Raw genomic sequence first — 25,603 nt, 5'->3', positions numbered from 1 at the left:
GGGACTTCCGGTCTTCCCTGCAGCAGAGCGGTGAAGCGGCTCCTGCTAGTGCTGATTTTGAAAGGCTTTTGTGCTGTTTGCGTTTTCTCTTAATGTTGGTGCTGTCTCTGCTTTCCTTTTACCTGGCGGGGGTCTTGGTCAAAACACTCCCTGCGACCTTACTCTTCTAGGGTTGTGATTTTTTTCTCTCATCAAGAAATATCACTTGGTAATTTGTCAAACTCAAGAAACCCCTGGAAAAGCAGTCGTGGGCAGGCGCAGAGGGTACGGCTTCCAGAGCATTTTGGCAAATCAAAGCCAGGGACCGTTGCTGGGCCTCATTTCCTCAACTTTTCGGCTCCGAACTGCTGTGAGTGGAAGACTTTGGGTGGTTGTTTTGATAAGGTTCCTTCTGTAACTAGAGACTATAGCATTTTGAAAGAAATGAGATTCTCATTCATGTCAAGAACAGACTTGTGGATTTTTGAGTGTTAAACATACCCTGAGGTAATGTGGTGGGTGGTGAGAACGCAAACGGGAACGAGACAGTAGAGATGAGAATGGCCGTGTGGGTTGGAGCCCGGTTATACTTTCTTAAGGTATGCCAAGAACCTTAGTCATTACATTGTTTTCTTGTGTATGCTTGATTAAACTTAGAAAACCGCCTCAATAAAGCTGTTAAAAAAAGAAAAGAAACGAAAAAACATTTGGCCAAAGATAGACTTTCTTTTTCCCAAATTGGAATCAGAAAATGTCTTCCACCTATGTATCAACACCCGTTTTTTCCCCTAAAATACCAAGTAGATATATCCGATATATACGTGTGTGTTTATATATATCTGTAATCTATATTGCCATTTGATAAGTACGTAAACAAGTGATGTAAAGCAGTTGGTATGGTCTGACTTGTGGAAAGTTACCTGTGACATCAATACTGGAGATGGATTGGAGAGAGAAGAAATTTCAGACAGTTGCAGGAGTTGAAGGGAGAGTCTATGGCCTGAAAAAGAAAAAGAGGTAGAGAGAGCCAGGTTCCAAAGACAGAAAATCAACAGGACTTGTTTACAGGGGCATGGAGTGGAAAGTCAAGTTTTAGAATATTGGCTACTAGCAGTGAGACAGCATTAATTCAAATTGCAAATTCAGGAGGAGCAATTTACTTACTTTTCGTCGTTCAAATATTTATCGTGCCGTTACTATTTGCCTAATACTTTTTTTTTTTTTTTTGAAACGGAGTCTCGCTCTGTCGTGCAGTGGCGCCAACTTGACTCACTGCAAGCTCCGCCTCCCGGGTTCACGCCATTCTCCTGCCTCAGCCTCCCGAGTAGCTGGGACTACAGGCGCCCGCCACCATGCCCGGCTAATTTTTGTATATTTAGTGGAGACGGGGTTTCACCATGTTAACCCAGATGGTCTGGATCTCCTGACCTCGTGATCCACCCGCCTTGGCCTCCCAAAGTTCAGGGATTACAGGCGTGAGCCACCGCACCCGGCCCTTTGCCTAATACTATTTTAGATGCCAGAGATACTGTTGCATATAAGACAGATAAGGTGCCTGCTTCAGTTGAGTTTATATCCTAGTGAGAGAAAACAAAAAGCAAGTAAATAAATAATCAATTTTGATGATAAATTCTGTGAAGAAAAAACTTGAAGAGGGATGACAAATGATTGGGAGATGTTTGGGAGTAACTTTAACTTAGTTGATTGTTAGGCGCTTGTAGGAGTTACATTTGTGCTGAAACCTTGATGATGATAAAGAACCAGTCTTGTGATGAGCCAAGGAAAAGACAAGGCAGGCAGAAAGAACAGTGCAAAGATTCTAAGATGGGAAAGAGCTTGTTTAAAGAACATTAAAAATGCCAGTGTATCTAAAGTGCCCTGTAGAAGTAGGAGAGAGTTGAGAAATGACATTTGGAGAGGTAGATAGGACCAGATTGTGTGACCTTTGTAGGCCATAGTTTTAGGAGTTTGGATTTTATTCTAAGTGGAAATGGAAGGTATTAGTGGGCTTTAAGCCACAAAGTGATAGATGTGATTTTCATTTTAAAAGATCCCTCTGAGTACTACTGTATGCAGACTGGATTTGAGGGAAGAGATGAGAGTGAAAGTGCAATTAGGGTATATTAGGAGTGATTAAGTTCCATTTTAGTTACGTTGAGTTTGATTTATCTATGGGACAGGGACATAGAGAGCAGTCTAGCAGGCAGCCACCTGAAAGCTCTGTGAGAAGTCAGTTACATTTAGAAGTTCTCTAGAGAAAGAAAATAATTAAAAGTTCTGTGAATCTCCTCAGGAGAGACCATGTGGTTAAATATTTACTTATATCCTGTCATATCCTCAGAAGATTACAGATGATATCACCTACAGCTGATTACATACATTAAAGGGGTAAGGTTAAAAAAAGACAAGGTGGGCCGGGTGCGGTGACTCACGTCTGTAATCCCAGCACTTTGGGAGGCCAAGACGGGCGGATCACGAGGTCTGGAGTTCGAGACCATTCTGGCTAACATGTTGAAAACCTGTCTCTACTAAAAATACAAAAAATGAGCCAAGCGTGGTGGCATGCGCCTATAGTCCCAGCTACTCAGGAGGCTGAGGCAGGAGAATCACTTGAACCCAGAAGACAGAGGTTGCAGTGAGCCCAGATCGCACCCCTGTACTCCACCAGCCTGGCAACAGAGTGAGACTCTGTCTCAAAAAAAAAAAAAAGACAAAGTGGGGCATAAAAATGACATGAGTCTTATGTTAAGAAGAGATATATGTGGACTAAGGTCAGGTCTTGAAGAATCCTTGATTTAAGGGAATAGTGAAGAAGAATGATTAAAAACAGGTAGAAGTGAAGAAGAAAACTGTGGCAGCCCAATGTTGGGGGGAAAGAGTTTGGCGCAAGGGAATATAGGCAATGCTGTTACACGTTGATGAGGTTTAGTAGGATGAAGACTAAAGTCATTGGGTGTAAGAAGACATTGGTGACCATTGCAAAACAATGTTAGTAAAGAGATAGAGGTGAAAGCTGGATTGCAATGGATTGAAGATAGATAGGAGAGAAGGTTGGTAGGGAGTGAATACTACACTTGACCTGTTTATAAGTAGGAAATACGGATAAAGTGGTGGAAGTGTTTTCTATAGAAAGTTATTTTTTTTTCTGGCAGGTAAAACTTGGGATTACCTGGGTAGTAGAAGGGGTAACGTAGAAGGGGATGGGGTTAGTCTTAGAAAGGAATAAAATCGTTTCATAAGATTGATGGAGTGCCTGCAAGGCAGCATCCACAGTGCTAGTTACTGTCATATTTGTTTTCTAATTTAATCCACACAACAGTCCCGTTACTACTACCATTTTACAAATGAGAAACAACCTGAGACTTACGGCTAGCTAGTAAATGGTAAGATGTGAATGAAACCCAACTCTTTCATTCCCCTTCTGTCACTGCTATATGGAGAGCATAGGTGAAGACAGAGTATTTTAGAGGTAGAGAAGAGGAAATTGAATGCAGTTAAATAAGGACAAATCCAAGACAATAGGAGATTAAGTTGCTCGTTAGTAATAAAGAGCTATTTCTTTAATGCTAGGGTAGAGACAGGTTTCCAGGTATTTGGATTTCTTCTTCAGGGTCCTTTTCCCATAGGCCTAATAGTTACCTTCTGCCCGTCTTTTGAATTTGTATTACAATTTGCTGCATTCTTACCGCAAAGGTGGAATTTGCTTACTATTTCAAATTTGAAATGAGATAATGAGCATATAATTTATAGAAATTAAATTTCTTTAGGCCAGGCACAGTGGCTCATGTCTGTAATCCCAGCACTTTGGGAGGCTGAGGCAGGCAGATCACAAGGTCAGGAGTTCCAGACCAGCCTGACCAATATGGTGAAACCCCGTCTCTACTAAATTACAAAAATTAGCCAGGCATGGTGGCATGTACCTGTAATCCCAGCTACTCAGGAGGCTGAGACAGGAGAATCACTTGAACCCGAGAGGTGGAGGTTGCAGTGAGCCAAGATCACGCCACTGCACTCTAGCCTGAGCAACAGAGCAAGACTCCATCTCAAAAAAATAAAATAAAATAAATTTCTTCTTGGTTGTGTTCCTGCATTGGAGTAAACTTCTAGAAATTATAAGCTTCTAAATGGTAAGCATATAATTTACAAAATTTAAATTTCAGTGTAAGTGAAGCTATTAAAATTATAAAGACAGTTATCGCTTTATCTCTTCTTGGTTATGTTCCTCCATTGGAGTAAACTTCTAGGGGTTAATTAAGGCATTTTGTTAAGGATGTTAATTTCAGATGTATCAAGTGTAGTTAGTATTTTTCTAACAAAAATAAATGCAATGGCAATGTCATCTTCTTAGAAAATGCAACCATTTATTTTGATAAAACTTTTGTACATTAAGAGAACTATTTGTGCTATTGTGTTTCCTATTTCATTCAGTCTTTGACTTAGAAGGACATCTTATTCTGCCATAGTAATGGCAGCCGAACTGCGAATGATACTTTATGAAGATGATTCAGTACAAGTACAATATGTTGATGGTTCCACGTTGCAACTTTCTCCCTGTGGCTCTGAATTTTTATTTGAAAAGTCACCTCCTGTTTCAGCACATCCTTTAGAACAACCAGAAAGAATTCGTCAGAGGACACATTTTGTCATTAGCACTTACAGAGTAAGTAAAGATATCACATAAACAAATTTTTTGTTTTTACAGACAGGTTTTTGCTCTGTCACCCAGGCTAGAGTGCAGTGGCACTACCATAGCTCACTGCAGCCTCAAACACCTAGGCTCAAGTGATTCTCCTGCCTCAACCTCCTTTTATAAGCAAGTTACTCTAGGACTACAGGTGTGCACTATCACACCTGGCTAATTTTTAAGTTTTTTGTAGAGCATTGTCTAGCTATGTTGCACAAGCTGGTCTCACACTCCTGGCCTCAAGTAATCCTCCCATCTCAGCCTCCCAATGTGCCAGGATTACAGGTGTGAACCACCATGCCTGGCCAAAACTACTCTTTGAATACCAAAATACTGTTGATGTGTCTAGAATATGAAAAGTAATTAGTGTCATAGATTATACTGTACTGTCATTTTTAATTGATTTTCAAATCATTTTACATTAAGGTTACATTTTATATTTCTTTTCATAGGAGCAACTACAGCGAGCCCTAGATTTTCGAAACTCTTCAGCTACTTGCCCTTTTTTATCTGAAACCATCATACCTTCTGAAAGAAAAAAGGTGATTTTTTTAACTTCATTTTTGTTAGTATTATTTGAGGACAAGTAACTAGAAACAGGTAATTTAATGTTTAGCCTTTTTTTCTTTTTCAGGACACTTGGGGATACATTTTTATAAAACATTGAAGTTACATAGTTTATCCCCTTGCCATTTTCTTTGTATCCAAGGATTATAATCAGAATCTTTTAGATTGGTGACTTTTTCATTCTCAGAGGTCTCAAAATTAAGAAATTATGTGACCATTTTCAGTAACAGTGTGGTATTTGTTAATGTATAGTAGAGATCTGTAACTATGGGTATGACCTTTATTATTTTGCTTATATAGTATTTTATTTGGACTTTTAGGAATAATAATAACAACTGTAATTTACTGAGGGTTTACTATGTCCATCAACTGTGAATAATACTGGAAATATTTAATAACACCATACTGATCAAAATGGATGTCCATCCAATCAAAACAGGTATATTGGCTAGATCGCAGCTTTTTTTTATAGGCAAGGAAATCATGTCTCAGAGAGTTTACCTCATTTGTCTATGGCAGTTTTCTAAGTGGCAAAGTCAGGATTTGAACCTAGTCTATCTGACTCTGTAAACTCTGTTTCTCAACTACTTTCTGCTGTCTTTCTATGCTGTCAAGATGCTTGCCTGCCGACTGAGTAATTTTATATTGTCTTGTGGCAAAGGAGCCATAAAAAATTATAAGTTGTAACTTAGTCTAGAAGGGTAATTTTCCATTGTGTCTTTTGAGTCACTTTATTCACTGAAACTGCCTAGCTTGTTGCTGATGCTGCAGCAGGATTATTAGATAGTCTAATTCTAAAAGAGGACTTTGATGACTGGATCCTTACAAACCAGCTTTGCTGCCAATAAATACAGCAATTTTAGTGTCCTAACATTGTACACATAGATAGCATGGTAAATTTAGGAAACTTTCTTGACAATAGTTTGTGTAAATGTAAGGTTTTACATAAATGGAATTAAAATGCTAAATGCTTGGCAAAATTAATTCAGTAAAAATCTCTCATGCAGTATCTACTATTTATATCTTATATGAAAAGACACAACCAACACTGTTACTTGTTATGAGTCTGTTATTAGTCAGGATCAATTTTTCTTTGAGTAATTAAACTTTTTTAAAGTTTCCTCTAAGCCTCCTGAAATTTATTTTAGTGTATGGTGTGCCAGGTACTACCTAGGATGGGTACTTTATACATGTTGCCTTATTTAGTCCATGTGATAACCCTGCAAGACAGAATTCCCCAAATGCTGTTCAGTAATTCTAGTACTAGTTTAAATAATTTTCTCTTTTCCCTCTTGCTCTGAAAAACTTCTGTTATCGCATATAACATTTTAAGATATGATTGAGTTTGTTTTTGAATTTTCTGAGTTGTTCTGTCAATAATTTTTATGCTAGTCCCATACCATTTAAGCTATGGTTGCTTTTTTTAATTTCTTTTATTTAAAACTTAAATATTTTTAGCTAACATTGCTTTTAATATAATATATCATAGTGCTGGTCTTCCCTTATGTCTAGTTTTTTTCAGAGTAAACTTTTGCAGGGTGAGAGGAGGGGTACAAATCTGTTTATCTCTAATTCATTGTACATTTAAAACCAAAATACATTGAACACTAAATATGATCATTTCTCTCATTTTGTGTCTGTGTGTTTTACATCTCTTTTTTTTAAGGGAGATAATCTTAACAATATCAGATATTCTCTGGAAAATCATATATAGGCTGAGATCTGGCCCTCCATTTTTTCATTCTCTCTAGATAGTAAAAGACAAATATTTAAGAGCTTTATTACACAATACTTAAATATCAAATGTATGGAAAAATTGGACTGTTAACAGAAAATACTCACCATCTCTTTTTCCCCCCTCGTTTCAGTATATCTTCATTGACATCACAGAAGTGAGATGGCCCAGTCTTGATACAGATAGTACCATGATATGTATGGAGAGTGGCATTGTGAAGATAACATCTTTAGATGGTCATGCATACCTCTGCCTGTCCAGATCTCAGCATGAATTTACAGTACATTTTTTGTGTAAAGTTAGCCAGAAGTCAGACTCATTTGCAGTGTTGTCAGAAACAAATAATAAAGCCCCAAAAGATAAACTAGTTGAAAAAGCTGGCAAAATCTGTATACATGGAAATTTATCAGGACAGAGACTGAAGAATAAAGAAAATGAGCTTCATTGCCAGATCATGAAATCCAAAGAAACTTTAAAGAAGATGAGTTGTGTAAATGGAACTGAAGGGAGGGAAGAGCTGCCTTTGCCTGGTATGAAGCACACATGTGTATACACATGGGTCAAGCAGTGCTGGTCTGTGGCTGCCTGTCCAGAGGAATGGAAATATCCTTTGTCTTTAGCACTTCATTTTCATAATAAAATCAACAGTATGTCTAAAATTGATGCACATATAACTCAGAGTAGATGTTTAACTTCTGATATTTCAGAGGAAAGAGGAAAAGTGGTTTCCGTTCTTCCCAGGGCACTGCCACTCAGCTGTCCAGTTCCACACCTGCACAGGTAATGCAATAATGGCTATTAGTCATGAAGCTTTTATCAGAACCAGTCTTTACCTGGATAATTTTATCTGATACCATTCATAAGGGAAGTTTATCTCATCCAAAATTTTGCTTTTAACTGATAGTAAATAATTTCCCTAGCAAATGTGTTGCTTATGTTTCTTACTCTGTGTCCATGTATTGAATGTAGAAGGCTGAGTCTACATTAGATACTGTGCTAAGTCCAGTGACTGCAGAGATGACTAAGACACAGGCCCTGCTTTATAGCAACTTAGAATCTAGTGGAGGTCACTGTATCTAAAAAGATTATTAAAGTATGCTAAATGGTGAGACAGGAGTCTGCACAGGGCTCTGTGGGCCCAGGGGAGCACCTGCTGCTGCTCACTGGAGCCCGTGACCTTGCTTGCTGGAGTGTGGATCTGACACAGTTCTTTTGTCCATACCTAGCTTCAGAGGCTACCCCTCTCTTTGGTTCACTGACTATAAATATGTTATTTTCAAAATGGGTACACATGGAGCAGCTTCTGTAAGGCTAAGTATAAAACTTTTACCTCCACTAAGGATTGTAGATTTGTAACATCAACTTTGTAACATCAACTTTGCATAAATAGTGCAGTAATAATGATAATAACTAACACTTACAAAACACTCATGTGCCAGGTACTGTTGGACTTTACCCGTTTGATTCTCAAAGCAACCCCGTGAAGTTAAAAAACGTATCATCCCTATATGTGGAGGAACTTGAGACACAGAAATGTTAAATAACTTGAGGAAAGGTACACAGCTAGTACTTGTAAAATTGAGATTTGATACCAGGCAATCTCTGAGTATACATTTGTTATTTAAAACAAAAATATGGGAATGACTGTTAGGCTTGTCATGATTATCTGGTTAAAATGAGAAAAGTATTATGAGTACACATCAAAAGGGAATTATGCTTCAAAAGTAATGATTTTTCAATAACTTATCACTATGTTTAGGTTGAAACCTATGATCCTTCACATAGCTTACCAGGTCTTTTGTGATCTGGTCCCTTCCTATATCTGTAATCCTCAACTCTTTCACTTCTCTTGCCCTTGCTTTCTCTATTCTTGCTAAGCTGGACTTCAGCAATCCCTAAAATGCTTGCTCAAGCACTCTCTGACCACTGCACCTACTCTTTACTCTGCAGGAGCACTCTCCCTTTCTCTCTCTCAACTGTCTAACTTGTGCTCATTTCCAGGTTTCAGCTAAAACCTAACTTCTTTAGAGTGGTTTTCCTGAAGACCCTAAACAAGTTAAGTCCTATATAATTCCATAGCATACAGTACTTGCCTTTTCTTTATACTCAATGTTTATTATTTAATGTCCCTGCTGAGGGCAGGGACCATGTCTCCTTTTTTTGATTGTTATATCCACAGTGTGTATAGCATAGTGCTTGGCCCACCATAGATATTTTAGTAATTTTTTTTTTTTTTTTTTTTTGAGATGGAGTCTCACTCTGTCGCCCAGGCTGGCATGATATTGGCTCACTGCAACCTCCGCCTCCCAGGTTCAAGCGATTCTTCTGCCTCAGCCTCTTGAGTAGCTGGGATTATAGGCACATGCTACCACGCCTAACTAATTTTTGTATTTTTAGTAGAGATGGGGTTTCACCATGTTGGTCAGGCTGATCTCGAACTCCTGACCTCGTGATCTGCCCGCCTCGGCCTCCCAAAGTGCTGGGGTTACAGGCATGAGCCACCGTGCCTAGGGAATCCAGGCTAAATTGTAAATGTTAGTTAAACTGTTGATTTATGTAATTGTGCTGAGATTCAATAATAAGATCATTGAAAATCCTGAAAAAACGTGGAAAAAGAAGACTTGCTTTTACATTTCATTAATATACCTTCATATTAATTTTTATTTTTTGATCTAGTGAGTTAAACAAGAAATTAATCCTGTTACAGTAGCACCATTTTGTTGACTTCTAAAGGCAATTATATTGAGCAACCAGAAGTAATAGCTTGTATTTTATCCTTCACAGGTGGAATTTTTGGGATTCACTTTTACAGAGACAATCCGATGAATATTCCTATCCTGAGCAAGTAAAAATGGTTTGGTACAAAGGTGTTACATATAGGTAAGGCACCTATGTTGGCTCCTGTGTTGGAGTTAGAGCTGTTTATTGATGTCACAGAGAAGATTGGACTAGCCTTGTAGATAGGCTCTCAGAAGAGGACACAGTTCTGCTGGGGCAACTGTGTTCCTGTATTTGATCCTGAGTTTTACAGGTCTCAAAACTAATGTTATTAGTGCACATGAGGGTCTTGTGACTCACTCACATTAACCATTTTTATAAGACTTACATGGTACCTCCAAAGCCAATGAGGGATCGGTTTGCTAGTGAATGTAACATTCATATCAATTATTTAGGATACCCCTTCCAAGCACTGGAGGATCAAGTTGTTTAAAATAGTCAAAACAGAATTGCTTGAGCATGGAATTACAGAAGGTAGATCACGTAAGGGAGATTTTTAGCCTTCATTCACAAAGCAAATGCTCATTGAGTGGCCGCTCTGTGCCAGCACTGTTCCATTGAATTATCCCTACCCCACAACAAAGGACACCCTTCTGGTGACTAGAATACTAGTGTTAGCCAGATTGAGAGTTTCACTTCCATGAATAATGCTAGAAGAGCACTGCTAAATTTTTGAAGAGTGAGGGGGCTCTCCTTTTCTATGTGAAGACCTATTCCTTCTAACAACATATTCTAACATATATGTTAATAAAATTAACTTGGATTAAGTTTCTATGTGTTATATACCCAGTACCTTGATTTTACCTGGCTGCTCCAGGTACAGCCACCTTTTCTTAGGGATAGCCCCTTGTACAGATGGCTAATCTTATCCATAAAATATTGATTCCACTAGTTTCATTAATCTATGTATTTTCAGGCTCTGGAAATGTTGTATTTAACTCCTATGCAATAGACTTTGCTTTGGTGACCCTTATATGCCAGCCTTGTGATTAGCAGTGGGGATATCAAGAAGATGATAAGACAAAATGCCTGAATTCCAGAAGCTCTTAGTTTAGTTATTGAAATAAATGCATAAACCAATTCTATTTATCTTTTTGTGAAAAAGTTAACTTAGCTGGTTGGGTTCAGAATATGAAATTATCTGCTTCATTGGACAGGGAAAAAGACTGTGCTTCTTTGCTTAGATTTTGTTGTTTCTGTTTTTTGATGGCTATCTTCATGCATGTTTTAATCTCAAGTGGAAAAAAATTTTAATGGTTATTTCTCTTTCTTAGACTTACCCATCAAAATATGAACTCAATAGAGATTTATCCTGGAGATGGATCTGTTTTCAAATCAGAAGGGGCTTATTTTGGGAAATATTTTACATATTATTCCATTCAAGAAGGATCAGAAGAGGTAAGCCAACAATGAACTCAACTCAAGAAGAGTTTTGCTGTATAGCTCTTTCTAAATAATTCCAAATATGTATGGGAAATTTGGTCATTATATAACATTGCTTGCTACTCCCCAGTCAATATAATCTTACTGCCAGCATTGGTACAGTAATTATTAACCACCTTATTTTTACTGTATTTTCACCTGCTATCTCCATTTGCCTAAGCAGTTCGCATTTAAATCAGAAACTTTCTTTTGTCATAGACTTTATCGATGGAAAATGCTGAAACCAGGAGCATTACTTTGAGTTAATACACTACTTTGAATTAATATTTGTACATTAAAAAGCAAAAGAACATTCTTTTTTCCCCACCATGTAATTGTGTATTTTAAGCACCTCTTAACTTCTAAATCTTTATGTACAACTAGACAGTTGAACGAGATTGTTCTCTGTTGCTGAAAACAGTGAAACATAATATGATATAATTACCAGATCATAGTCATAATAACGTCAATATTTTATTAATGAGTTTTAATTTGCTTATTGCCACTTAGATATTTGACATCCACCCTTGCATAGCAATCACTATAGTATCACACTACTTTGCATGCTAGAACAAAATAAGTATGTTTTCTCTCTTCATTACAGAGTGGAATATTTAAATACTAATCAGATTATTAGAATCCCTAGGGAGTACAGTTAAAAATTGAGATTTTTTTAAACTATGGAAATTTCAAACATATATAAAAGTAGACAAATATAATGGACCTCTATGTACCCATCACCCATCTTGTTCATTTATACTTCCTGCTGCTCCCTCCACTCCCTGTTTATTTTTAAGTAAATCCCAACCAAATATTGTTTTATTCATAAATACTTTAGTATATATTGGAACAGATTCCTAACTGGGGCCTATCTCTAGGAAAGTATTTAGTAAATAAATAGTAATTGAACAGTAACTCTTTGGCAGGCACTCCAGTAAGCACTGACGAAGATGAAGATGAAGAAGAGTTCCTGCCCTAAAGAGTTCACAGTCTTGTGTTCAGTTAGAGAAGCAAACAAGCAAATGAGATACAAGTGTGCCTAGTAACATGTATATGTATATATGTGTATATGTGTGTGTATATAGTACATCAGACAATCTAGTGAGCAAGAAACAGAGTAGGTATGCATAGTCACATTGCTGACTGCTGTATATCAGGGGTTTGCAAAATTGCAAGATAAGAGGAGTGTATCTTCCTGGAGCTTCAATACTACTCAAAGCTGTTGTGGGAGGGGGTGATAGTTTTTATACTAAAGCAAATATATCGAGTAGAAGTGTGAACTTTTGAGTTAAAATGCGTTTGTGGTGGACTGCCTTGGGCTTCACTCTCCAACCTCTGTGTGCAACACATTCACCCTTCTCTGTCTGCTTTAGTGCAAAGATTTAGAAACAATTGACACTCTTTTGGGGATAAAGTTGTTTGCTCCTTACTTTAACCCAGACTCCAAAATAAATTCCAGATGAATTAAAGAGCTAAATGTAAGAAACCAAACTTTGTAAGTGTTAGAAGAAAATATAGAAGAACAATGTTTAAAATCTCTGGGTAAAGGAGTTTCTTCTTAAGTAGAATACAGAAAACCAGAAGGCATAAAAGAAAAGTTTGACAAGCTTGAAATCTTCAAACTTATGTTAAATTATAAATATTTAGGGTGGGCACAATGGCTTATGCCTGTAATCACAGCATTTTGAGAGGACAAGGCTGGTGGATCACATGAGGCCAGGAGTTCGAGACAAGCCCAGCCAACATGGCAAAACTTCGTCTCTACTAAAAATACAAAAATTAGCTGGGCATGGTGGTGCATGTGTGTAATCCCAGCTACTTGTGAAAGCGAGGCATGAGAATCGCTTGAACCTGGGAGGCGGAGATTGCAGTGAGCCAAGATCACACCACCGCACTCCAGCCTAGGAGACAGAGCAAGAATCTGTCTCAACAAATTTTTTTTAATTAAAAAAAAAATTTTGAATTTCTGTTAAAAAGATAAGCAAAGGCCTGGAAGATATTCCACACTGTAAATCAGTAATAGACAAAAAAAAAAACCCAAAATATCCTAATAGAAAAATGGGCAAGGGGTAAAAATGGATTTAGCCGTAGAAAAGATAATGTAAATTAAAAAGTCATAATATTTGAAAACATATTCAACTTTACTACTTGCATCAGGGAAATGCAAAAAATCAATGACATACATTTTTCCCTTACCAAATTGTCAATAACTAAAAAGACTGATTGCATCTTCTGCTGGGAAGGGTGTGGGAAAAGGGGTGCTTTCATAGTGTTGGTTGGAGTGGTAATTGGTTCGGCTTTCTTAAAGGACAATTTGATAACATCAAATGAAACTGATGAGAAATTCTGCTTCTCAGTATCTAGCCTAGAAAAATATTTGCACATGTGTTCAAAGAAGCATGGCCAAGGGTGTGTATTGTGGCATTATTTGTAGCAACAAAAAATCAGAAGCAACCTAAATAAATGTTCATTAATAGGGAAATGGTGAAGTGTTATTATCAAATTATGGGAATGGTGTGCAGTAGTTGAAAAGAATGAGGTAGATGTTGATGCATAGAGTAATAGATTCTGGAAGATCTCAAAGATATTGTTGAGTGAATAAAGAAACTTGCGTTAGAACACGTACAATGATATCTTTTGTGTAAAGAACAAAAAATAAACCCCATACCTGTATAGTACTTTCTGTAATACACATGCACAAGCACAAGAAAGGATCCTGGGCAAATACACACTGAAGTAGCTACCTTTGGGAAGGAGTCTGGGATTTTGTGAGGGAGGAGAAGTCTGAGAGGACTCAATTTTCATACTTTTTGAGCTTTTTTTTTTTTTTTTAACAAAAATGTAATATATTATTTATTGTGTAATTAAAAATTGAAATAGGAAAGATTGACAAGTACTCACAGTGTAAGTACTTCCATAGAGACAAGAACTTGGTGCTTTGGGACCACGTAAGAAAGGGCACCTGACCCAGCATTTGAGGCTCCAGAAACAACTCCTGAAGGAAGACTTGGCTAAGCTAGGATCTGTAATTCCAAAGGAGGAGTTGTACAAAAGACAAATGGAGGTAGGAGGAGCATATAGCTAAGGGAACAATTTAACTCTTTGCATGGCTGGCTTCTTGTCACTCAGATTTCTATATAAATGTCATCTCCTCACAGAGGCTTTTCCTGACTATTCAAGTTAAAGAAGCTACCCAAGACACTCCCTATCATGACATCCTCATCTTTTTTCTTCAAAGCACTGAATATTGGGTGACATTTTCTTAATGATGTATGTTCATTGTCAGCCACACTAGAGTTAAGCCCTGTCTTGCTCAACACATTATTATTGCTGGTTCTTAGAACAGTTTATAAATGGCACCGAACTGGACAAAAGAGCCTGGGGCAAGTGTGGAGTGTTGAAGGAAGTGAAAATGTTGTGGTTTGGTAGGCCAAAACATAGATGGGATGCTAGGGGAAATGTCCAGAGAAGAAGCCAGATTACTAAGATGGCCAGCTCATAACTGGAGCATAAGAAACCTCACTGCATTTGGGGAATCACTGAAGGATTTCAAGTAGGGAAGTGACATCAGATTTTTGTTAGATTATTTCAGAGGAAGATGAACTGGGTGGGAAAGAGGTAAAACTTGAAGCTGTAGAATCAGTCAGAAGACATGTATAATAGTTCAAGTGAAGGCCAGGCAGTGGTAGGGAAAATGGAAAGAAATATTAAGGAGACAGAACTGATTGCTGACTGGACACTGAGGATGAGGAAGGAGTTGAAAGCGATGCCAAATTATTAATAAACCAGTGAATGGTGGTGCAATTTTTGGTGTGAAACCAACATTTTTATCAAATCTAAATTTTTTTGATGATGGCTTTTTTTTCTTTTGAGCCTACCATGAGATGTCAGGTAACGAAGGATTTGAGATTATTAAAATTCAACTGTGTCTCAACCCCACCTGCCTAATAGATTATAAGACACTCTTAATTGTAAGATGGATCCAGATTTCAGAGAGGTTAAATTGTGAAAAATAAACATTTTAGAGTTGATGAAATAGGGTCATGGAAATAAGAACCCAGAGGGAACTCAATATCTAGTAGAGAAAGACATAAATAATTAAAATGTGGTATTCTGAGTGCCTCCCATGTGCTAAGCACTCTGCTAATAAATGACGATGATACAGACATGAGCAAAACAGACACAGCCCCTTCCTTCATGGAGCTGTATTCTAACGGGGAAAACAGACATTAAGTAAAAAACTATTAAACTGAAGTTGTAATTAAGACCAAGAGGCAGGATTAGAGGGAACTGTGCTTGTGGACATAACTAGGGGATTTATTCTAGCCTATGGGACCTCTGCAATAGCTTCCCTGAGATGGAAGGAAAAACAGGTGTTAGCCAGGCAAACGGAGGTGCTGGAGGAAGGAACTGAGTTCTAGATAGAGGGAACAACGTGATAAATGACATACCAAAGGTAAATACAGCATAAAGAAAGTGAAAGTGCAAATTTTGAAATAACACTAATTCCAGTTTTAACATGGTGATGTTGAGATGTCTGTTTTGATAGCCAAAAGAGAAGCCCAATAGAGATTTAGATAGTCAGATAAAAGGACAGAGACTTTTGTTTGGAACATATTATATGCTAAATTCTGTCCCAGGAACTTTATATGTGTATTATATCATTAATCCTCAGATAAATCTGGATGGTAGGCAGTATCCCCATTTCACAGGCTGCAGGCACTGAGGCTTACAAAAGGTTGTATAGCCTGCCCATCATTATAGTTGGTAAGAGGCAGACCTGTGATTTGAATCCACATCTGTCTGACTTTGAAGCCTATCTTCTTCCCCTAATGGTAAAGAGTATGAGCTGCACTCTCTTGGTGGTTTAAATCAGATCTCTACTGTTTCTTAGCCCTCAGTCTCAGTTTTCTCATCTGAAAAACAAGCATTAATAGTTATCTCAGAATTATTTTAAGAAATAAAGGAGATAATCTGTGTAAAGTGAGTAGGATAGTGCCTAGTACATAGCATCTACTCCACAAATGTTAGCTGTTGCTATTATGATATTTTATGTGAACACAGCTTTGGACCCTTTTAGGATTATCTAAAAAGAAATCAACAAGTTGGAAGAGAAGGCTGGAGACAGAGTCCTGGAAAACACTAACAAGTCTGAGGAAGAGGAAATTCAGAAAGAATTTTAAAATAACAATTTTTTTCTAATTTCAGTAACCTCAGCCTGTAAATAATTTTTTCTTCCACAAACTATAGCAATAGTTCTTCCATTAATGTAGCAAAATGGTATATTCATTCAATTAAAATAGTATTTTTTTAATCTATATAGCCATTTCTTTTTGTCTTAAGGGAAAGGGGTGGCTCATGATAAATTTCCTGCTAATGTGTAGGAAAATTAGTTTGGTTACCATGTTAATGTAAATATAGCTAATATTTAAATTGCATAATAAGTTATAAGTTGTTAGAATTTAATTTTTGGGCTAGGCATAGTGGCTTATGCCTGTAATCTCAGCACTTTGGGATCCCTTGAGCTCAAGAGTTTGAGACTCATCTGGATAATATAGTAAGACCTCGCGTCTACAAAAAACTTAAAAAATTAGCCCGGCATGGTGGCATGTGCCTGTGGTCCCAGCTACTCAGGAGGCTGAGGTGGGAAGGCTTCTTGAGCCACAGAGGCTGCAGTGAGCTGTAATCGCACCATGGTACTCCAGCCTGGGCAACAGAGTAAGACCCTGTCTCAAAAATAAATAAATAAAATAAAATAATAACTTTCGAATGAATAGGAGTAATTCTATATTTTTAAAAAATGGGAAAATGAAAAAGCATCATAAAATACCATGGTTTTATGGGCTTCAGTTTGTTAAAGTAACTACTCGTCACTATTGTAAAAACATATTTCAAGGAAAAACAGCTAAGTAATAAAGGCAAAAATGTATTATTAATGAAATTTTTCATTTTAACTAATTTTCAGAGAGAAGAGAAAACTTACTCAGTAAATAACCTTCCTCCAGATAGACCAGGAAGTCCATTCTCTGTTGGTTCTCTAATTAAACAGGCAACAAGGTAAGTTCTTCCCATTCAATTGAATCAAATGTTATGTGTCTAAATATCTTGGCACATTTTCTTGTGATTAAGGATGAGATTAAGAATTGGCAGGTACAATGGAAATATATGCCTTCGGTAAAATTTGTCAACTTTTTTGGTGTCATAACTTATAAAATAAGGTAATTTTTATGTCATTTATTAAGAGTACTTCCGGCTTTGTAATTTAAATACGGAGAAATATCCATATATAGTGAGCAAGTGCTGAGAGGAAGGAAGTGCTCTTTCTCTGCATAAGTGTGGCATCATTATTGTTCCTTGAAATCAAGTTGGAGATTTGATGATATATTTAATATGTTTATACTTCTTTATTATCTTCAGAGTAATGGATTTCTGAGAGTATGATAAAGCATAGATTGGTTCTTTGGTTCATGTTTGTAAAATTCTCTCAATCTGTGACACCCAGAAGAATGCAAGTGGACTGTTGTATTGTTTCTTTTTATAAATTTATGTACGAGCAATTTCCAAAATAGATTTGAAGAAGCATATTCTATAATTTGATTTCCTAGGGATAGTTGATTCACATCCCTACCATTTTTAGGCTATGTGAAACTTTCCAGGTGGTGTGAATCTATCACCTCTTAAAAAGGAGTTTCTGAAAATTCTGTCCATGGAATCATTTCATTGCTAAAAATTAGAGGAATAGCCTTAAGGAGGTAAGATTATCACAAAGGGAAGCAACAGTAGTTCCCTTCTAGGGTCTTAAGGATTTCTTGAGAAAAAAGAGTTCCCAACACATTTCAGTGGAAATGATTTATGGATCATCTAAAATGTTGTATGGCAGTGAAAATGGGTTGCTAGAATTGGAAAATGTCATTTGCAAATGTTTAAGTAGTAGTTTTCGTGTTCACAGAATTCTTCAACATTGTGTGAAGATGAGACTTTCTTTAAGCCATAACTATCATATATGCTGCTGGAAAATGGTATGTTAAAATTATTTTAAAAGCAAGATATTTTTAAATTGTTTTATTGTTTGTATCCATACTTCTGAGTTCAAACAGCTTTCCTCTAAATTATGTGAGAAATTCTTTGTAACATTAATGTTGGTTTGTTCAGAAAAATACCTACCTAGTAGACAAACACTGAAAGTTCAGGCTTTAATGTTATAGTTTTATTGTATATGGTTTGTTTTTGTTTTTCATGAAGAGGAAAGGATAGGGGAACTGACTGGATTTGAAGTATGTAAAAATCATTATAAACCATGATATTATAGTGTTCTATATTTTCATAGCTGTAGAAATAAATTCCTTAATGCTGACTTGGAGGAAGTGATTCTCAGACTTTGATTTCTGTATATATATTTAATTACAAATCTATAAGCTCCTAATTTTTTTCTATATTGGATATAAAGTTCAGAGCAGAACAGTGACTTTACAAAGATATTAGAACTTAATCTGCTTGAAAAAAAGACTGTTTTTGGTATTCACTTCTGGAAAAGTTAAAATATAAGGATTTTACAGTATTCGACTTCTGAATAAGTACCCGAAATTGCCTCAGAGTCATTAATATTCATTTAAATCTTGTTCTTAGATAACTCTATTTCCTGCTATTTTTATTTACTTGGTTTTAGGTACCTGTTATAAATGATAGCAATATACTGCCTTTGGTTTTGAAAGAGTCACTCATACCCAGCGTGGGAAGATTTCTTGCCTACTCTGATGACAAAGTACATGCTATCTTTTTAGATGGCATTACTCTAACCCTAAATTGGAATTTTAGCTCTCCTATTGAGAAGAGACAGGTGGGTATACTTCAGACTGAAATCTATTTTTTACTGGTTATCTGTGGAAAAGAGAACAAAGAAAATAAAGTACCACACTATTTCAGTTCATTTTTTGAAGTATAAAATCTGTCAAGAAGCTTTACTGATCTCTTTGGATTTCCTAGCAAATATCAGAATGATTTGACAAGTTTTCTAAAGATAACTGATTATAGAGAAAGGGATTAGTATTTTCATTTGCTTTGATAATTACCTATATGAGTGGTGGTTAAATAACACCCATATCTCATGTAAACAACATTTAAATTGTTGCATCTTTAATGATTCCTCTACTTATTTCTTTAAGTTAATGAAGTTAGAATAGGTTGTTTATGTTTTTGTTTTCAGTTCTAAAATGATAAAACTTATCTTTCCACTTCTTAAGGTAAATCAAGGTCTTAACTTGGGTTGGTGTAAGTTAACTTTTCCTGATGGACAAGATCAGTTAATTCAAATTGAACACCCTGAACCATATGAAAGGTACTGAAAAGCAATTTTAAAAATTATTTTTACGTTTTACTTTTAACTAACAGAGAAGAAGCAATAAACATTATTTAAATGTTATATATATTTTTAGTTTTTCCATGTGGATAATAATGAAGGCATTTCAGTCATTTCAGAGTTGAGAGTTGTACTTGTGTTTAGTGTAACTAAATAGATCAAGTCAGCTTTTTTTTTTTTTTTTTGAGACAGAGTTTTGCTCTTGTGGCCCAGGCTAGAGTACAATGGCACGATCTCGGCTCACCGCAACCTCCGCTTCCTGGGTTCAAGTGATTCTTCTGCCTCCGCCTCCTGAGTAGCTGGGATCACAGCCATGTGCCACCATGCCCGGCTAATTTTTGTATTTTTAGTAGAAATGGGGTTTCTCCATGTTGATCAGGCTTGTCTTGAACTCCCGACCTCAGGTGATCTGCCCGCCTTGGCCTCCCAAAGTGCTGGGATTACAGGCATGAGCCACCATGCCCAGCCTTCAAGTCAGCTTTAATCATTTCATTTGTATTCAAGTAACTTTTCAAAATGAAATGTGTTATAGACATACTGATTTGCTGTGGAGGTTAGATATGGTCAGCTATGTTAACAATTAACTAATCCTCTAACCAATATGAAATAAGGTTTGCAACCACAAATAACTAAAATTGTGTATATTTCTATAAAGTGGATAAAATTACCCAATGATTATTCTTAAAATGGGGAAGATTCTTCAGCTTTTTATGAATTTTTTTTTCTTTTGGTTTATCTGTTACAGTAATTCTACTTGTGATAGTCTTGACATTTTAGTGATTCTACTTGAGAATATTCACAAAAGAATTGTTTTTTATTACCTCTTGAATGTATTTTTCTGTTGGGTTTTATTGTGTTTCAGTCTAAGTGCTCATTCATTGGTATTAATGATTTGCCTCAAAAAAGATAGTTTCTTTAGCAAACATTTCTGTTGATTCAGCCAATCATTTCAGATCATTCATTTCATTAAACTTGATACTTGTTTTAGATACCTAGTAAGTTATATATAATTATACATATGCGTACAAGCATATGTGTGTATGCATTAGCGGGCATTTTTTGGTTTAAATTTTAGTAAGCAATTGCTCACTTAGTCATATCATATGTCGACATTTTTTGATAAAACTTAAACACATTTTACTTTGAAAAACTAAAAGAATTAGAACATTTAAAATTGAACTTTAAATGAAATTCAAATATCACCTTTATTTTGATTCTTAAATGTCATTTTTATTAATCAAAAATATAAGTAAATTATTTTATTCTTAATGAATAATGGAAAAAACTTGGCTTTTCTATGACCAGTGAAAAGTATTTTGTGAATTGCCCAGTAAATGCTTCACTTTAACATTTTTTCTTTATCCTTTTTTCCCAAATTGTCTTAATGACTTTACATTTGTTTATAACTTTATAATGTATTCAAGTTCATTTTTCAAGTATTTCTTTTAATGTATTCACTTTAGATATGTGACAACAGTAACATCATGGTGCAGGAGACTGACCCAGACTACTCCCAGAGAGATGCCCACTCATTCGTCATCTTCTGTTCTCCAAGAAAATTGGTATTTTTATTTTAAACTTAATCTGTTTAGAAGAGCCAATACTTTAAAAAAATTAAAGTGTCAAATGGTAAACTGAGACTTTTTTCAGACTAGTCCCAGAGAGAAACCCACTCATTTGTCATCGTCTGTTCTCCAAGAAAATTGGTATTTTTCTTTTAAGCTGAATCTGTTTAGAAGACCTAATACTTTTAAAAAATTAAAATTGTCAAATGGTAAACAGAGTTTTTTCCCCAAAAAATTTTTCGTAGTTTTGAATATGTTTAACTCCTAAAGTATTTTTGATAGCCTAAGCTTGAAAATAATTTATTTCTAATCAGACTTCTAATTTATTACATTTCATCATATTCTGTTTTACCTAAAGGTAAGAAAACCTTTCTTTAAAAACTTAACATGAAAATGAGTGGCTCTTTTTATGTGACAAATTCATCCTGAAAACTTCATGGAAAAATTTAAAGGGGATTCTTAAATTTTTAGTAATGTTAAAGGAAATAAAAGGTTTAATAACATAAGCTTTCAGAAAAAAATTGATTTTTAAATAATTTCTGTCATATTAGTTACTTCCCCCAAATTAACTGGCAGATCAAATAAAGCAAGTATTTTAGTTCCTCCTGTGTGCTTTTCAGTGTGCAGGGTACTAGAACTGGGCTTCATAGAAACTTTTTGTGAAAATATAGAAAATAGAGGAAGAAAGGTCATTAGAAGATTAGTGTCACTGAGAGTCTAACCTGAATATATTGGAAGACAGGGATACCAGGAACAATTTAGGAAGCTTTTTAAGTAAGTTTTGTGAGGTGACCTAACATAGTGTAGTGAAACAAAACGTAAACATTAAGCCTATTTTTGTTACCTTTTCCTAAGTCATTTCTTAGAACAAATCATATCAGTAAGTGTTATTTGAATATCTCAGGTATCTAAGGATCCAGCTTTGCGGATCCCTCATCCTTTAGCTGTAGCCTGTTTGGAAGTAGAAAACGTGCTAAAGTAACTAGCAAAAAACAGTTGTGATGGAAGGAAAATTGTACTTGTCTATAAAACTGGTCCCTTTGCCATTGCTTAGCTCACAATTTGTAAAATATCATCAGCCTTTTTATATGAAAGCTGAGAAGAGGCTGTCAATACACACTAAAAACTGCAAGTAGAGATTGGTGATAGCAGCTAAAGGTGAAAGCAACTAGGAACAGCAGAGGCAAGATAAAGAAATTGAGGAGTAGCTCCATTCCCCTTATAAAGCCTTAGGTATCTCCACCTTGGTTTTTCTTATCAAAGAGGGTAGCTTGAAGGAAGAAACAAGATTGTACAATAAAAAGCTACCTAAGTTGTATTCTAGTATTTTTTTCCACCACACCCTCCATTATTAGCTTATTAATTCAACTTTTTAGTCAACAAATAGTACATGTTTCATAAAAAGTTCATTATGTGAGCAACAATATTAAAGGTTGTATTGTTTCTTACACCCAGAAAAATGTGTCTTGGGTTTTAAAAAAAAAAAAAGATATTTTGCAATAATGAACAATCAGCTGACTGTTGGAGTAAGTTGTATCCAAGTTTTTTGCCACAGATGTTTAAAATTATGAAATATTTCTTTTCATTCTCCATCCATAGGCTGGAGTACAAGGGAAAAGAGTACAAGCTGACAAGGAGGTGCATGTGATCTGTTTTAGTAAAACCAATAAAGCAGACAAGTCACACACCCTACTATGAACTGTGAAGATTTTTCTAGTGACTTGAATATTTTAGACTAATGTCTTCATTAATTTTGCAGAGAACTAGTCAAGTTACAGTTTGTAGTTGTATGCCATTGCTCATATTTCATTCTAACTTGATAAGAAAAAGGATAAAGAGGCCAGGCGTGGTGGCTCACGCCTGTAATCCCAGCACTTTGGGAGGCCAAGGCGGGCAGATCACGAGGTCAGGAGATCGAGACCATCCTGGCTAACACAGTGAAACCCTGTCTCTACTAAAAATACAAAAAATTAGCCAGGCATGGTGGCAGGTGCCTGTAGTCCCAGCTACTCGGGAGGCTGAGGCAGGAGAATGGCGTGAACCCGGGAGGCGGAGCTTGCAGTGAGCCGAGATCTCACCACTGCACTCCAGCCTGGGTGACAGAGCGAGACTCGGTCTCAAAAAAAAAAAAAGAAAGAAAGAAAAAGGAAAAGGATAAGGAACACACACTGAGGAGTTCCGCTGGAGATGTATACATTCGCCCTCTACTCCATACCAGTTGCCCCACTATCTTTCCATAGAACATAGTAAAAGCTAATGTTCATCATGTTAACCCTCTGTGCTTAAAAAAAAAAATGAAATAAGTAGGTAGTCTACTCCAGAAAGAATTTAATTAAAAATGGTTGTTTTAACACATAATTCAACTATTTAAAAACTTGGATCTCCCATACGATCCATTCCCAAAGAGTTCCATATAAACGAGGTATTAATATATGCACAAGTACAGAAAAATAAAAAATCCTTTCTTCTGAGAGAAACAATCTAGGTAGGAAAAGCAGGAAGTTAAATAGTTCAAGAGAAAAGATTACAATTAAGTATGTGATTAATTAATATGTTTAGGAATTCAAGGAAGGAGAAAGCACTTCTTTCACAGAAGGAATGGGATTTTAATAGGTTTTTAAAGTTTGAGTAAACTTTAGGGAGGAAAGTAGAGTATATGGTAGGTTAGTACTAAGAAGTAGCAGGAAGGCCCATTATCTTCAAACGTCAATATTTGATTATAAATTACTTGAAGTGGATTTACAAGAGGTAGACTTTTATTCACTTAGCTTTAAAGGCACTCACTCAGTAAGTATCAGTTGAGTCAAGTTGATTTGTTGCTAAATAAAGGTAACATAAAAAGAATTCTTCTGGCCGGGCACGGTGGCTCAAGCCTGTAATCCCAGCACTTTGGGAGGCCGAGACGGGCGGATCACGAGGTCAGGAAATCGAGACCATCCCGGCTAACACTGTGAAACCCCGTCTCTACTAAAAAAATACAAAAAATTAGCCGGGCGAGATGGCGGGCGCCTGTAGTCCCAGCTACTCGGGAGGCTGAGGCGAGAGAATGGCGTAAACCCGGGAGGCGGAGCTTGCAGTGAGCTGAGATCCGGCCACTGCACCCCAGCGTGGGCGACAGAGCGAGACTCCGTCTCAAAAAAAAAAAAAAAAAAAGAATTCTTCTGTGTTCTTCCATTTAAAATTCTACCTTTATGAAAAAGAAAAAGTCAGGTATGCTTATTTGAAATATCATGAATACAAAGGAATCAGACAACTGAATGAATTTTTTTTTTTCCTTGGACAGGTCTGTTGCTTCTGAACTTGAAAAGATACAGAAGTTTAACTGTATCCTTTAAACAGAATGCACTGTCCTACATAATTACTCTCTTTCATTCTAGGCTTAATTCATGACTTCAGTACTTTGTGAATATTAATCTATACTTAATATATTGCTAACCTTTATTGAGTCAGCAAATACTTAAGATTGTAATTTAAGATGGATCTTGTCCATAGAAGGTATAGCATGTTAACATTTATACTTTTCTTTGAGTTTAAATTGGGTAAAGAACAGTTAATTAGGGTTAAGGTCTCCTTTGGAAACTTTTTCACTTACATAATTATAAAATTATAGCTGTATAAGACCTCTTTTTTTAATGAAATATTTCGTTCTGTACATTCTCACCCAATTCATCTAAATTTGTTTTCTCTTGTGATTTTTCTCTAATCTTATTCAAATAAGTTCTGTAGTGAACAGGTTTTTCACTCTAAATCTTTTAAAATTAAAAATAGACACTACACAGATTCCTTATAATCCTATCATCCTACTCTTTAATTCCCATATCATTTCTTCATTTAAAGAAATGTTACTGAGATTTTCATTATTTCCTCCTTACCACCAAACCTCCACCCAGACACACACATACACACTCTGTTCTCTTTCCCCCTCCTTTATACTCTAACTAGTTTCTTCATTTACAAGGAGCAGACTTGATAAGCCTTGCAGTTCTATTATGAATCCAAGAGGTCTTCCAGCTGAGAAATATTTAATATGAAGGGTATGCTTTCTGAATATAAAGATATTTATATAATGAAACATGGGGAAAACCCCCTTAACTAAGCAACTTAGTGCTACTAGAGAATAGTGGTATCCTAAACCAGATTTCTAACAAGAAAAATGAGCCGTCTTCTGATCATTATAAACCAGGATCTTCAGAAACCTTGCTAGGAGAAGTTAATGAAAACAGAGTATCAATAGCATTGAAAAAAACCTCTGAAATCCTTCACGATATTGACTGTCTTCTATCAAACTCTAAAAAGTGAAAAATGGAATTATTACAACATATTATTAAAAGTTTTAAGCATGTTGTTTCAAGTGACTGGTATAAAATTACTAGTAAGCCAAGATATTGTATGTATTACCCCTACACAATGATTGTGAAAGAACTGACATTTAACTTTGAAGGTATTATTTAACTTGTACATTTTTAAAATATGTATTTGTATTTTATTAATAAATATCTTGAAGTTTTGAACTGTTT

The 25,603-nt window shown here is 36.0% G+C and overlaps 1 protein-coding gene across 8 annotated transcripts; it reads left to right on the top strand.

Annotated features, from left to right (window-relative positions):
* On the top strand, positions 1-25,603 carry C3H5orf34 (chromosome 3 C5orf34 homolog). Of its 8 annotated transcripts, XM_030927351.1 has the most exons (14): positions 1-349; positions 4,408-4,639; positions 5,116-5,205; positions 7,099-7,495; positions 7,673-7,745; positions 9,750-9,845; positions 11,018-11,141; positions 17,131-17,222; positions 18,115-18,184; positions 18,832-19,002; positions 19,406-19,500; positions 20,985-21,083; positions 24,370-24,410; positions 25,192-25,603. In XM_030927351.1, the coding sequence occupies exons 2-14, from the start codon at positions 4,445-4,447 to the stop codon at positions 25,383-25,385; spliced, it is 1,737 nt and encodes a 578-aa protein (XP_030783211.1). In that variant the 5' UTR covers positions 1-349; positions 4,408-4,444; the 3' UTR covers positions 25,386-25,603. The 8 variants fall into 8 exon arrangements, with proteins under 8 accessions (XP_030783211.1, XP_010361440.2, XP_010361438.2 ...); XM_010363138.2 differs by lacking the exon at positions 4,408-4,639 and adding an exon at positions 5,551-5,669 and having other exon boundaries at positions 7,099-7,745; XM_010363136.2 differs by having other exon boundaries at positions 7,099-7,745.

Source organism: Rhinopithecus roxellana, chromosome 3 (assembly GCF_007565055.1).
Source record: "Rhinopithecus roxellana isolate Shanxi Qingling chromosome 3, ASM756505v1, whole genome shotgun sequence".
Classification (NCBI taxonomy): domain Eukaryota; kingdom Metazoa; phylum Chordata; class Mammalia; order Primates; family Cercopithecidae; genus Rhinopithecus; species Rhinopithecus roxellana.
Note: the sequence above shows the minus strand (reverse complement) of the source record. Positions and strands in the feature narration are given on the sequence as shown.